This window comes from Micropterus dolomieu, linkage group LG13 (genome assembly GCF_021292245.1).
Source record: "Micropterus dolomieu isolate WLL.071019.BEF.003 ecotype Adirondacks linkage group LG13, ASM2129224v1, whole genome shotgun sequence".
Lineage (NCBI taxonomy): Eukaryota > Metazoa > Chordata > Actinopteri > Centrarchiformes > Centrarchidae > Micropterus > Micropterus dolomieu.
Window position 1 is genome coordinate 5,306,563 of NC_060162.1, and position 15,956 is coordinate 5,322,518.

At 40.3% G+C, this 15,956-nt stretch overlaps 1 protein-coding gene across 2 annotated transcripts in view; it reads right to left on the minus strand.

Moving 5' to 3' along the window:
• Window positions 1–15,956, minus strand: part of ap3b1a (adaptor related protein complex 3 subunit beta 1a) — a 60,861-nt gene that overhangs the window by 11,874 nt on the left and 33,031 nt on the right. For both annotated transcript variants that reach the window (XM_046066133.1, XM_046066132.1), the window contains exons 20-23: window positions 15,615–15,768; window positions 13,791–13,839; window positions 11,298–11,401; window positions 3,272–3,500 (exon numbers count right to left, since the gene is read on the minus strand). In XM_046066133.1, coding sequence (XP_045922089.1) covers window positions 3,272–3,500; window positions 11,298–11,401; window positions 13,791–13,839; window positions 15,615–15,768 — 536 coding nt within the window. The remainder of the gene's footprint in view (window positions 1–3,271; window positions 3,501–11,297; window positions 11,402–13,790; window positions 13,840–15,614; window positions 15,769–15,956) is intronic.

Consider the following 15,956-nt stretch of genomic DNA (forward strand, 5'->3'; position numbering starts at 1 on the left):
AGAGAGTTAAGTAAAGCCAAAAAATGCTGAACAGAGAGTCTGGACAGCTGACTGGGAGGAGGAGGAGGAGGAGGAGGGAGGTTAAGGATGAGAAGAACACAGACAGACAGAAACATCCTCCACGCTTCCCCAGTCGGCCTGTGTTTCTCTCTCCGTGGAGCAGGGCGATTTTACTGTATAACTCTTTCCACAGACAGAGAAGAGAAGAGGCTCCAGAGGAAACCCTCTGAAAACAGAGCCATCATGGACTCACTTCCAATCCAGCCTTCACAGCTTCTCTAACAGACATTTTCGGGTTTTACCTTTATGTATTTTTTGTTTTTTTACAGTCTCCGTCTCCCTAGTCTTCTGTGATCAAGTAAACCATAAGACAAATGATTCAGAATATTATCTGAATAAATAACAATATCTATCGAAATGTGATGATTCAACAATGATTCTTTTAGAGGGCCAAATTGCAGATAGTAAGTTAATGGTGTATGTACAATGTGTAAGAACAAGTTTATGATTTGAGATATCCAAAATCTATAATTGCTGAAATTTGGGTACACAGTAACAACAGTGTCCCATGAGTGGCTAGTCAGTCAGACAGGTTAAACACACGCCAACAGTTTATCTAGACTATTCAAAACACAAAAATGCACATGTGAAATGTCAGTAAAAATCCCTCATTGCACAGCAAAACACAACAGCTCTAAATACAGCAGCTCAAAGTTGAAGCAGGAAGTCAGTGTGTAAACTGTGAGAGATGTTTACATAAGATTATTTAGATTTAGATTAATTAATTTAAGATTAATTCTCATCCCAACACGTGTGGCTAACCAGAGGGTTTGTTTACAACCTGTATGATCATCTGACTGCTGATGTATCTTGCTTTGTCAGACTTCTCACAATGTCACTGTGTTCCCACAACTCCACAATTGCTTTGAGTATAATATTGTTATTACAGAATAAAATCACAAAATAAAACCTGTGCTGTAATAAACCAGAACCACATAAACTCCCAAAGCTACTTGATAACTACTTGTATTAAACTACAAGTATTAAGTATTAAAAGGTGGAGGAGATGCCAGTAACTAGCTGTAACTAATTAGCTGACAAGAAATATGTTAACTGATTTAGGGACATGTTGGTGAACATAAACAATGAGAAAATCACAAATACTATTTGAAATTACCTTAAATAATGGGTTTAAACAACCGTTCACGTGCAGATGAACAGCAATTGAAAGTAAAGCACCTTGTAGAGGCAACGAGCAATATTTCTTATTAAATACAAACCCTGCCAGTATTTTCCGTTAACAAGACATAGTCTTGACATACAGACATTGTCTGTATTCATCCTCTGCAACTTATCCAAACCAACTCCAGCAACCCGCTCAGTTGCCAGGCTCAATCGATCCAAATTACCCACTGTTTGGCTGCTTGAGTTCCTTCAATGCCCAATCAATCCCTTGCAATTGACAGTTTTAACGTGCTCCACCGCTCACCAGTTGTGTGTGTGTTTGTGTGTGCATGAAAAATAAAACCTTGACAGAGCACTGTTCTCAGTCTTAGAGTGTAGCAATCATACAACAGCATGACAAGAAATATGGAGATAGTACATGTTTGTTCGTCCTGATCGATACTAATGAACAGGGAAGCTGAAGTAAAATTGGCTCTTTTCAGGGTGGGAGAACGGGACAGGGCTTTTGCTGAGCTGAAAGCAAACAATCATAGTATATAACATAAGCTAGCACCGCAGAAATTCCAGAAAGCCACTATGAATGACTAGGAGTGATAACAAATATTCAACCAATTGTAATAAATATTTATGTTTACATTACAGAGGGGAAAAAACTGAGTTCAGGCTGGAGTTTGACCCACTTGTAGCCTAACATGTGTGAAACTGGTAGCAAGCACATTCTGCACAATTTTAATAATGCGTATCTAAATCTGTCACGTTTTCTTGGGGAACTGGAAAATAGAATAAAATATAAAAATCACAGAGCCATGCCAAATACACTTTTGTATTTACACAGGAAGTTAATGACACAGAGACTGAATAAATGAAGAGAAGATATAAAATAACTAGCAGATTCCTCACACTTTGCATAATGGTCTCTGTAATTTAAAAGTATTATTTAGCTTTTTAGATTCTAGATAGTGTGAGGGGTGATAGGCTCATATTAAAATCTGTCTGACAAAGATTTTGATTTTTACTGTTAATACCAAGGAAACTATAAGGCTGGCGATATTCTTTTTTCTTTCGTTATTTTTTATTTTTGTTAATGTAAAAAAAATCTCATTAAAAGACCAATAAAACTAATCATGTGTTATTAGTAGTCTCAATTATTACTGACATCCCAATCCTGAATGTGGCTCTCAAGCCCCAAGCCTATTGGTTCCTATGTAAAGATGAACAAACACCTTCATTCTTTAAAGATTAAATATTTCCTTAACCAGCTGGACACTGTAGTGTTTAACAAACATAACTCGAACAGGAGTAAATAGTGCATTTTTGGGGGACTATTTTCAGTGGTGGATTAATACACATTTGGTGCTCTAGTGAGTTTTTCCCGCAGCAGTACGGTGTATTTGGGATTAAGTCAAAATAAACTACAGTGCCCATGTTCAGTGTGACAAAGGAACATTCATCGAGGCTCACAACCAGTGTTGATATGCATTTTTTTCAAGGCATTTGTTGACAATTAGACAAATATAGAATATCAATAGCCTCATCTTTCAATTTCCCGTTTGCTGCCAATACTACAAATCAATAAGCAATACTAGATTTACCTGGTTATTTTACTTATAAAAGGGTTTTTACCAAAAAATATATAGCATGATGTTACAATATATACCATCCATCCATCCATCCATCCATCCATCCATCCATCCATCCATCCATCCATCCATCCAGGGTGGTGGGGGGCTGGAGCCAATCACAGGTGACATCGGGCGAAAGGCGGGGTAAACCCAATACAGGTCGCAGGGCCACACATAGACAAACAACCACTCACACTCACATCCACACCTAAGGACAATTTTAGAGACACCTATTAACCCCCACACCTGGTGGGAGGAAGCCGGAGCACCCGGGGAGAACATGCAAACTCCACAATGAATATTATACTTAACTATTAGTACAATAATAATACTGTGATATAAGATTTGATCTGTTTTATTCAGTCACAGTTTACCTTTTTAAGAATAAAGCATATTTTTACCACTTAGTGGCATTATGATGCGTCCTTAGCGGAGTATTTTACACATATGGCACCAATACTCACCGATGGTGTTAAAGCAGTGGATGTTAAGGCTCGCTGGGTTTCGGTCTCCTATATGGATCTTCTCCAGGCTGTGGTCTGAGCTGTTGGTCAGTATGACCTGTACAGCCACCATACTGGGCTGGTACAAACAGGGCTGCCTGGGGAAATGGTACTTGGCTGACAGACCTTTTCCTGTCATATGGTGAAGCAGCTCATACGTTTTCACAGGGCCGAAAGACGGAGTGGTGACCTAGAAGCACACGAAAGACAGGGATTAACCTCAGCAACCACTGACAAAGTATAATTTTGTTTTTGTGCAAACAGACAGTGCTGACAAAAGAAATTATGAATCTATGAACAACTAAGCACAGCTGGAAACAAAAGCCTGAGAGCAGAAGCAGAGAAGAAAGATGAGAAAAACAGTACATGCAGAACATTTCCCAGAAGCATAAAGCGCTCCACATCTACACAATATCCAGGGACGCCTTGCACATTACAGTGCAAATGCATCCACACAAGAGGAGATTAATACAAGAATCTCCGGTCCTTCCATCACCTGGATTCATGCAATTCACCGTGTCCAATCAGCAGGCAGAAAGCAGCACTTCTGAGTGGAGTGGGACCAAGGGTTGGCTGATAGCTCCCCACTAACCCTCCCTTCATTAACTCTGTAGGGTAAAGAGGAGCCCATTTAAGAAATGTGCTCAATCAGCCCAGTTAGATGAAAATGGGCCGGATGCTTGGCCAAACCAGGCTGAATAAAAACAACCTCTAATGAATAGAAACACAAGTGCCTGCATGGGCCAAACCTGCCGCTCGCAGGCCTTTTAAAAAGGGGGCTTTTACCTTTTCAGAGGCAGGAAATTGAATTACCTTTGAGAGATAGGGAAAAGAAAGAAGGTGGATGTGGTGTTTTTTCCTCCAAAAAAATTAACATCTTGTTACTTGGATGAACAATGTTCACACTTGGTGGCTTTCCGGTTTACACTTGATGGTGACAACTGTCAGCTCTCATTAGGAAGATAAGACTACTCTGCCCACACAATGCACCACAACGCACTAAACATCTTGCACTGTCAAACATAACTATAAAAAATAATAAAAAAAATAAAAAACATCACAAAAGTAGAATAACTTTTAGTAGTTTCGTCAGCTGGTCTGTCTGTCTTGAATGACAGCACAATTAGTTCAAAACATCAGGATGGATAAAGCCTTTTCACACCCTCTAAAACACTTAGCACCTGAATGTATTCGTACTATGAAACAGAGGCAACACATATCATCCTGGTACAAGTGAGCATGAGTTCAGAGACTGAAAAACTGCTACTCACCAAAAAGATTTACAACACTGTGTGAGACAGCATTATGTGGAAAAACAACAACCAGTGGTAGAAAAACCACAGACTTAAATGATTAAGCTAATTGAATATGACTAATAATATGATATGAAGAAACAGCGGAAACATGCAGGCATGATGGCTCACAAGGTTGAGGGGTGTCAGGGTACATTGTTTTATTGAAGCTGGACGTACTGGCAGCGTGTTCAGACTTGGGTGAGAAACGTACGAGGCATCCGCCGACTTGTCACGTGGTGTGTGAGGATGAAGAATCGGTCTGACATACAACAAGAGCTGTGGAGATGAGTTTCAATGTGTTCGCTTTGGCGGGTGACTCACTATCAATGTACTGTAGCAGAAAGACATGAAAAACGCAACAGGTTTGATAAAATATAGTTAAATAATCTAAAAGATTACATATATTTCTGAAGGAAAGTTTTAGCCAGGTGTAGCTAATGAAATGGAGTGTGTTTATCCTTATACAGGTAAAAATCCAAATCTCTTAGTTCACACAAAAGGAGTTTAAACAGTACATTGACTCGAGCTACAAAAGAATACATCCAAAGGCTATTAAAACTATTAATTAGACATGTGATGAGATCTCACGATATAAAAACACCACAATATTTCTCTCATGGTAAAAATCTGTCTCACAATATCAGCATGACGGAGTGAGAGAAAAATTATAAAAGTAAACAAGAGAAAATAGCGTAGAATATAAGCCCGCAAGTTATAAATCATTCATGTGGTAGTATTTTGAATACAAAAAAACAACAGCTGTGGAAACTTTGGCATCACATGATAGATCAAACTGCACTTAACACACACTGAATGCACTTTATCTAATTGCTGTACCAGTTAGTTTTAATGCTAATATTGCTTATGCATTTTAATGCATGTTTAATTGCTTCATTTTGTTATTTAATGCAATCCTTTAATGGCTTATTTATTTATTTATATATGCGATTTTAAAGCTGCTAATTTTAATGGTTTCCTCTAAACTACAACTATCTATATATCTGTCTGTTTTTCCAGTAATATATTTGGTCATTGAAGATTTTTAAAAATAGTCTTGTCTCATTCTTATGAACCCATTATTGTGTATGCTTATCGTCACACACCTACTATTAACGCCTGTTTTTGTTTAGGAGCTTTATTTGAATTGTGTCCACGCCTTAGCTCTTTGTCAACAGTCTAATATGTACTCTGTTCACGGTCATTTTATGACGCAAGGAAATTATGTCTGTCAATAAAGAAGGAAGGAGAAAAAAAAAAGACAAAAAACAAAACAAAGTGAGTGTATTTGTGACCTGAGTGTCGCCTTTTGAGTATCATATTGGCACCAATATAAAACAGTCATATTAGATACAGAATAAACCGTCTCCCAGTCACAACACCATCTCCGAGTCCCCTTGACAGAATAGCAGCGTCTCTTGTGCCCCGACTGCCCAAGTGCCTGTAAAAGGAGGTCAAACAAACATTTGTCGCTGTGCTGTAACGCTGCTGCGCCCTCACAAGCGCCCGTCACGCCACCGACAGCCTGCAAATTTATTGGGCCACTTTTGGATGTGTCAGAGCAGTCGGTGTCGATAAAGCTGGCCATAATGTTTGCCACCCCATCACAACAGAGATTTACCTCCCTGACAGACACATCCTGCTTCAAGGTCCTGTCTGTCGCCTCGCCCTGTGGCAGGCGACGACAGGAGAGAGGAACGGAGACAGGACAGCGCTTCAAACTGCTTATTATCACCAATTTGACACAGTGGACAGTTAAAGCCTGACACAAGTGCCCACACAAGCCCCTTCACTCGGTTATCCATTGTTGTCCTGTTACGCAGCACAAGCCCATAACACCTCAAGTGTAAATAAGAGAAGAAGGGGGATGTAACCTTGACTTCTCTGTCAGTCTCCCTTTCTGTTTTTTTTTTTTGTCTTTGGCTCCCATTCTCCATCCTGGACAGGAAGGAGGGAGGTGACAATGAGGGAGGAAGTTGATTGAGAGGCTCTATTATGCATCAACTTAAAGGAAGCTCCTGTGATGGATGACACAGACACCAGTCACCTTCAGAGCCCGGACGCCACGCTCCCAGCATCCTCTCTGGCAAATGACCTGAAAATCCAGCTGACATATTCAAAAAAGGGCTAACCGGAGCCGGGTAGCCTTGTGCCGTGTGCATAAGAAGGCCAATTTAAAAGAAAGTGGTGTGGGGAGTACAGAGATGTATGGGCATATATTGAAAATCCATTTCTGTTTTTCAGACACCGTCTGCCTCCGACAGCGAGGACAGGATTTCATTATGCTCTACAGGAGTTGTGAGGATTAAGGTAAGGGACATGTGTTTGACTTTAGGGCCTAATTGTTCCCCTAGTCAGGAGATGACAATTAATTGAGGGGTGTCACAAAGACCTTGACTGCAAATTTAATTAAATAAATGTTACTACAGCCATCTAAAACTACTTTAACGTAACAAGAAGTCTCTCCAGCGCATACAGACAGAGGTTAGTTCATTTATGCCAATTTGTCAGTAAATTAGGTATTCTGAAATGATTAATTTTGAAATTTTCCATTAAAAAAGATTAGCAATAATAGAGGACTGTTATTCAGAAAGAGCATTGTCCTTCATCTAGGTTTGCAAGTATTGTTACCAAACTGCCAACAGGGCTGCAACTAATTATTATTTTCATTATCTGTTCATCTGCTGATTATTTTCTTGATTACTCAATTAATCCTTTGGTCTAAAATCAGAAAAATTATAATTTTCTTGTGTCATCAAATGACCGTAAACGGATTACATAGTATACTCTTTACAAAGAGCTAGGGGGTGGATACAATTAAAATAAAGATTGTAAACTAAAAACAGGTGTTAATAGTAGGTGTGTGATGATAAACTGAGATCACTAGTCAAGAGCATACTTTAATCTTCAATGACGAAATATAAAATTTCGACTTTGATTCGACTGAAAGTCACAATATGCAAAATAAGAATAAAATATAAAATATTCAACTTACTATCAACGAAAACAAAGACATTCAGCAAATATTCACATTTAAGAAGCTGAAGCTTGAACATTTTTGCTTAACGAAGTACTTCAAAGTCAAAACTGTTGCTGATAAAGTTTTTTGTCTATAAATCACAAGAGTCTCACATGTATATGATATTAAAACACTCTGAAAGAGGCCAATCCGCATAAGGAGTGAATTTACTTTTAAGACTTTGAAAAGTACATTTTGCTGATATTACATCTGTATTTTTACTCAAATTAAACTTTGAATGCAGGGCTATACTTGTATTTGTATGGAGTATTTTCATATTATGGTATTGTTACTTTTACTTGAGAAAAGCATCTGAATACTCCCTCCATCTCTGGAAGAAGGAAACGCCAAAGCAGATGTGTTCATGTAGGAATCATACTTATATTATAGATCTTAAAACAAGGGGTTAAGACCCTGATTCATTTGCTTACAGTAATTAAATAACTAAGTGGTCAATAAAAACATACATATGATAAATCAAGATTTAAGGGATCATTGTAATGATGACCTCCTTCACGTCAAGGACAAACGCGAGTGACAAAAGGAAGGGGACAGAAATATAAAATGCCTAAACACACACGCACGCACAGAGACAAAAACCTCGCATAGTAACTAAAACAAACTAATAAGAAAAGAAATGTTGCAACAGCTGCATTGAAACACAAACATTTCCCAAACTACCCACTTGCTGCGTAGGCCACTGCACTGACTGGCAATTTCTCTGTGGGCATTTATTCCTATTTAAGAGGCAATCTCCGCACTTTGAGTGGCAGCAAGAGGTTTGGAGGGCAGGGGCTGCTATATTCGTGGTGCTCGGGGTCCTTCTGCTGATTCATAATTAGACGTGAACCCAGAGCGCCCACTACGGGGAGGTCAGAGGGGTGAGGAGGGAGACGAGGGAAGAGGAGGGGGTGAGCCGGCGCCCGCCTGATGGACACCAAATGAACAAATTATGATGGCCCCCTCTGGGTGTGATGGGGTCAAACGCCCTGCGCCCTGCCGCTGACAGTTCAATTTCCCCCCAACGCAGCCCCATTCGCTGACTGCTAATTATGAATGAAAAGTTATCAGCCTCAGCCACCCCGCCGCACACATGGACAGCGGTCGGAAGAGGTTTTGGGTGGGGTGGGAGGGTGGGGGATTTAAGAGGCATTTGCGAGAGATCCTAATGTCAAAATGTTATTAGAGAGAGCGGTAGCATGCAGAAACTGGGGAGGAGGAGGAGGAGACAGAAGAGGAGGCGGGTCAAAGACAGTGACCAGGGTTAATCTAAATGCCTTTGATAACCATGCAGTAATTCTCTAAAAGGGCCCGAGCACTCAGCTGAGACAGACTCGCTGCCTCTGTGGGCAGATTGCTGAGAAATAGAAATGACACTGAGGCCAGTGTGTGTGTGATTGTGTGCGATTGTGTGTGTGTGTGAGAGAGCTGTATAAGCGTGTGCATGCATTGAGAGGGGCGTGTGTGAATAAAGGTGAGGTTATTTACCCTTGTCTATGAATCCTGATGCCCATCATGTATTTATGCATAGAATTGACTCTAAATCAGATGTTGATGTGCAAAAAGTTCCCTGTTCTAATCTGCATTTCTATTCTGTATTTCTCCGTGGCCTTCACCTGAGGAGGAGAGAGTGGCGAACAAGACTGGCGCTGCATAAACGGTGGCCTGAGAGCAGCTGTCAATCATACTGACTGACAGGCGGGCAGGACTGACGGGCAGATTCAGAATACAGAGTAACTGACTACAAAGCTTAGTACAGCACCAGAGCTGGGATATTTGTGAAAAGACGTTCATCTACATGCAGACAAACTAAACGTTTTCTTCCACCACCAGTATTTCCCTTCATTTAGACTGTACATGAATCTAAAATAAGTACTAGTGTTTAAGCAAGCATTATTTCACAAAATGTCTAACTATTGCTCTAACATTGTAACTCTACCACGGCTGCTTCTGTCTGCTCTGTCGATATGGCAATTATTCTCTGTGCATCCTGGAAGAGGAATTCCTCCGCCGTTGCTCTTCCTAAAGGTTTCTTCTTTCCTTGTTCCCCACAGTTACATAGGTAACTCATATGTTGTTTAAATTGAAAACACCATCAGACACTTATCTATTTTAATATCTAAAAAGACAAATATTGACGCGTTGCATTTACCTCGGAAGTCAGAGGTGAGAACGACGTCACGCCCAAGCGGACCACGTTCCAGTTAACAGTCAGAAATTCTTGCTCGGCCAGCCACTGTTTACAACTAGCCACGTTAGCCATTGTTACCAACATTGGTTGATAGAAACGCATTACGCAGTATATATGCATACTGAACACAGTAGCAACATGTTTGCACTTTGTTCACAATAGTTTATATGAGACACAAATACACAGAAGTGCTAATAAACAGTAGAAACTACACCTTTCACTGTCGGAAATCCGCCTTAAGGGGATGTTCCAGTTGAAATTTGCGACTGGGAATTTGGAAATTCTGACTTCCCAATACAACTGGAACGCAAGGTAATTTCATGTGTACATCTCTCTTCTAAATTAAGATGCCTTTGAGACTGCAGAAGCATTTAGCACATATCAAGAGTCAGGAAGGAAGGAAGGAAGGAAGGAAGACACGCTGTGGTTCAAACCTAAAAAAATAAAACAAATTCCTCTCTGATTGCAACCTTTCCTCAACTGAATTTAGATTTAGTGCTGAAACTATTATTTGATTAACATACAAGTGGATTTAATTAATCACTTAATCTGTTGATGGTAAATTGAATACGTTTGGGGTTTTAACTGTTGTTGGGAAAACCTTACGATCTGGGAACTTTATACATTTTTTTCCTTTCTATATTTTTACACAATTAATCTAAACAATTATCCACAGATTAATCTTTAAGTAAAAAAATCATTAGTTGCAGCCCTATTTATAATTATGAGTAAGTTATTTACGTGAATTCAAGTAAATACCATAGTAAAAGCGCACGTCAAACACCTGTGTGAATGCTATAAACATATTAGAAAGATTCACGCCATCATCCATATTCAGATTTAATATCGTCAAACAGCAGAGTTACCACAGACCTGGCTATGAGAGACAAAATAGACACAGCAACAGCATAAAAAATGGTCTGGACATTTTCCTTCCCGGGGGAAGACAAGATACAAAATATGTTCAGAGCCGCTCACACACGGAGGAGAGAAAGGAGCCGTCAGAGTAGGAAAGGTCAACCATCAGATATACACAGCACCGACACACAAGGGACACAACATCTGACAGAGAGAGATGGAAGGTGACAGAGAGGAGGAGGAGAGAGACATAAGACCGAGAGAGGGGGAGAGAAACGGAGCGGGTGGACTTATAGATGAGACACAGAAATAGAGTTCAAGGGTGTGGAAGAGCAAAAGACAGCAAGGGTGAGAAAGACAAACTATAAGAGATACAGGAAACAGGGAGAGCAGTTGTACTGTCCTGACTGGTTATAAATATAAGAAGGCAGAAAAGGTCAATAGTTGGCGTCTGAGGCAGAAATGTTCCACAAGGGAGAGAGGCTCATTTCACCATCTCATATGCTGCTCGGCTGTTCTGTCAGTGTCAGCGACAGAAAGGAACAATTGACTCTCAACACACGTTGGTAGAGGAAATGTCACCCTGTGTGTCTCAACATCAGACACACACACACACAGTATACTAACCTGCATGGTGGAGGAGATGTTGGAGAGAGACAGGCCCTCGAGGTCGGACAACAGGCTCGAAGAGAGGGCTGAATACTTTGGTGTGTTTGAGGGAGCAGGAGAAACTAAAGGACGGAGAGAAAACAGAAACCAAGAACAGGTACTTTAAAGCTGCTATGTAGTAGTGGCATGCATTGCTCTGTGTCACTAGGTGCGTTCGAGATGTCTGCGGCTGACTTTCGGCGACTTGACGGTCTAACGTGAGCTGCATGTGACTGCAGGGGCGGGGAATAAAAACGGCGCCGTCAAGTCGGACACATTCTGCCTGCGTGAGCTTACTGTTTAGCTGAGATCACTGACTGATTTTTCTTTGCAAATGTTGCGAGAACAGGCAAAAGTGTGGTTCCAATTTTGTGCAGCCGGGGAAAAGCTACAGCGGCCGCCGGACTCCGCGCCAGCAGCCGCCTTACTCCCGTTTAATGTCATGTGACACGGTGATGTTTTGCAGCCCCGGTGAAAATCGGACACAATTTCTAACCAGCACGCCTTTATTTTAAGTCCAGCACGCATCACGTTAAATCAGCGCTGCGCAGCGCCGCATGAAGTCAAACGCACCTATTGTGTCTTTGCCACTGGAGGGCGCCAAGACAAGAATTAATAATTCTGAACACAGTATAATAATCACTTTTTTTTGCCACTTGGGGGCTGTGGGAAACGCTGAAAACAACTGACATTTTATCCCTTTACAACATGTATTGGCAATTGGGTTCAATCACAGGACACTTTTCCTAGCATTTTTTCAATGAAGGGCAGCATAGTTTCACAGGCGTGGAAGCAGCTGGCTTGTCAATATATTTATTTGTTTCAGTTTCAATTTAAAAAGACCAAAGTGATTTATAAAAGTGTTTCAGAATTTCATCTGAGGGAAGATATTAAGTACGTGCTAACAGAGTTACAGCAGCTTATGTTGCTGTAAAATGTGTTCTGTGTTGTACTACGAGACATGAGATTTAATTTGTGTCCTGTTTGAGATAAACCACTGTTATTATTGCTGCCTTTCAAAAAAGTAATGTTATCCACCAATCAATCTAGTGTTTGAAACCAAGGGGTACTTCTTTCATTTAAATTATATATCTGTGTAACTAATCAAGAAATGTTATTAGATTTCATTTCACCCCCACTTGGAATAGCCAGGCATTGAAGGAGGCACAGCAGCCACGGTTGCCTCTCTTCTAGTGCTGGGCACCGATTAAAATCTTTTATCACGATTAATTGCATTGTTATGCGCAAGATTGAATAATGAATTCTAAAAGTAGTGTAGTGCGCACTTTTAATTTAAATGTACTGCTATATACACAAAAGTGCAATAACATGTGGTTTGCAAGCACTTTAAACAAATAAGGTGCTTCTTACCAGCAGTATACCTTTACAAGGTAGCAATAAGAAATTTCTTGTAAATCTCAACTTAAACATTAATGTAATGAAATCAACAAAGCTATTTGCCACTGCCAGGGCATTACCACGATCATAACAGGCACCTTCGGAGCAACAAGTTAACATATATAAATCTGTTTTCTTGTTTTTTTATCTGAACAGGTATCAGCAGAAACATTTTTCTTTTATCATCTGGGAACAGCATAAACAGTCTATGTTCAGAAGCAAGTGTCCCTGTCAGAGTGAGGTGTAGTGGTCGAGCACAAGGCGTAGCGTCAAGCAGGCGCATTCTCGTAAACCTGTCGCTGTTGTGCTCGCCTCACGCACACGCACGCCCGCCGCCGAAGTTAAACTGAATTGAATCCATTACTGTTTACTAAATAGGCCATCAAGAGGAGGGAATTTTACATGGCAGAGCAAAGTTACGTAGCCTACAATTTTATCTTCAGTTAAAAAGGCTACAGCTGTGTAGCGCAGAAGCCGTTGCCATGGTTAATATCCATAGAGCGCCTGCCGTGATAATAGCGAGCTAACGTGCCCAGCCCTACTCTCTTCACATGGAGGCATCGATTATTATTAAATGACACGATGTCATGCTTAGTGGGATTAACAGAAGCCTTAAATTTCTATACAAGTTGTCTACAGAAGAAAAAAATCCTGTTAAAGTTTTGATGCAGAAAATCAAGGGGACAATTTAACATTTTGTGAAGGTGCCAAACATTATTTGGAGGACTGGATTTGGCCCACAGGTCGCTATTTGTTGTTGAAACATGTGTTATAAATTGCGTATTTACACATCCAGTACACACAGAGCAACACTGACATTCATTTGGATCCATGTTTCTGGCCACCTGACTAATGTAAGGTCAATATTCACTCCTATTGGCGCTCTTTCAGGGGCTCCTTCAGCTCCAGAGAATAATACCTGGGTCATTAGGATACATCTGGTTCATCAAAGCTTTTTTTGAGCCTGCTGCTGTTGAAAACTAGGTTTATAAGCGAAGGATTTCCATCTTATACAGACTAAGACAAATGTTGTAAATTGAGCCATTTACAGAGGAAAAGTGCAGACAAACTCACAGTCATCTAGATCCAGTAAAGAGACTTCTTTCTTGGACTTCACTTCCACCTGAAAAAAAAAAACACAGCAAAATGACGATGAGCAACAAAGAAAAAAGATCCGGCACAAAAATGACAACTCAAAACAAAAGTACTGAAAGTGTGTGTTGTGCTATTCAGTGGAGGAAATGTTTCAATTTAGCTGACAGTGTCTCTCAAGACGCGAGACATTCATCCCAAAAACAGATACTCTGCATTTATATGTAACATGTCTGGAATTTCCATTGACCAGTCATGCACAGTGTCGTGTCACAACCGATACACGCCACCTCGTGCGACTGAGGCGGGCTTGTCAGGTGTTGACTTGTGGGAATTACAACACACGCCTCTGGCTCCCACCACAACAGGCCCAATAAAAACGGATTTAAACATACGAGCGCTTTTATCACACCCTCCTAACCAACCAAGACTCCATTCACGTCCCATAAAGAACCATAAAATTCCACTCAGGAGGAAGAAACCCCCCCAAAAGAAACAAAACAACAGGACAGAGGAGGGAGTGAGGAATGAGAGTGAAAACAAACAAAGTTAGCGGGCGTATCTTATCAGATCTTCTTTTGACTGACGCTTCGTGATGGTAATAGAGACGGAAACCTTGTTAGCAAATACAGGGGTCTGGAAGAGCGGGGGGGGGGGAGAGAGAGAGAGAGAGATGAGTACAAGGAGAGGGAGAGAAAGATGCATAATTCATAGGCCATGTCCAAATGACAAACGGTACGATATGAGAATTTCACAGTGCAGAAAAGGGAAGGGAGGGTGAAATAATGTGAGGAGCATAACAGGTGAGAAAAAGATGGCGAGGGTTGAAAAGGGGACAGATGAAAGACTTGAAGAGAAAAAGCAAAGCCGATTACAAAGGAGCAAAATTATATCCCACTATATAAACTGTGATTTCATGTACCTGGGGAACAGCAACTCCCTGGGAGAACATGGTGTTTGTCCTCATATTTAAACATGATATATTGTGGAATAACTCAGATCATGGATGACTATTTTATTATGATTGAAACTGAGCTAAAAACTATATATTACAGCATGACAAATGCATGTTTTTCTCCCTCTAGAGAATTTAGGCAAGTACTATTAAATGTTTGATAAAAGCTCCAAATCAACATCTGTTGTATGTAGAACCAGATAATACACCAGAATTGCTTGCAGTGTATTTCCATGGCTAAGAATATCTATATAAACTGCCAGATGTCTATTTTTAACGTTCACTTTACTTGTCTAGCATTTATGATTATAACATGTATTTTAGCATTATTATGCTCCACTCTCTTGGGGCTGTCTAATCAAGGCATTAAAACAAATACAGTAAAATAAAATAAATTGAAAGTGCTCAGAGATAAAGCAGGCCTTGGTGTAGATGTATACCTCCACCAAGACTCTAATTTTTAAAAATAGTTTGTTTGTTTGTAAAATTTTAGATGGCATCCGGAAAAAAATCAAAATGCACAAGATAGACAATCTGATGATACATGTGTTAAGACTGTTTTCATTAACTAGGACCCTCTTGAAAATGAGACGATGGATCTCAAGAAGCTATCTTTTAATAAATTCAAATATGTGTAGGTCACATGACTGATTAATAGACTCGAAACAACAACATTAGACACCATCCTAAATGAAGGTAAGAATAATACAATAAAGCGCGGTGTACCAGGCAAGAGTTGTGCATAGTAGCTCACATTGTTGAGCATTCTCAAAGTTAGACTTTGTTCTGCTGCTCAATTCAAACATTTGTTCATCCCAGGTCCAAAAAACCCAACGAAATCATAATGTTACCTTGGGTTTAGACTTCATATCACTCTTCTTCTTCTGTGCTGTGAGGGAGTCTGAGTCAGTGTCGTCCTCAGAGTCTGTCTCCGAGCCAGAGGAGCTTTCAGCTGACGAGCTGCTAGCTTGGGCTACAGGTCCATTGCCGTTTTCATCTGAGTCACTGAAACATGAACAGCAGAAATTGCCTCACGTATAGTATCAATACAAGCAAAACAATACATCTATGAAATAACAGAACTGCCCATTTACTTTGTGAAACGTTAACATGCTTTTACCACAACATTTCCATAAAACTCTTCCCTGTGTATCATTTCAACAAATGGTCTTGAAACCACCAGCCAATGTGTT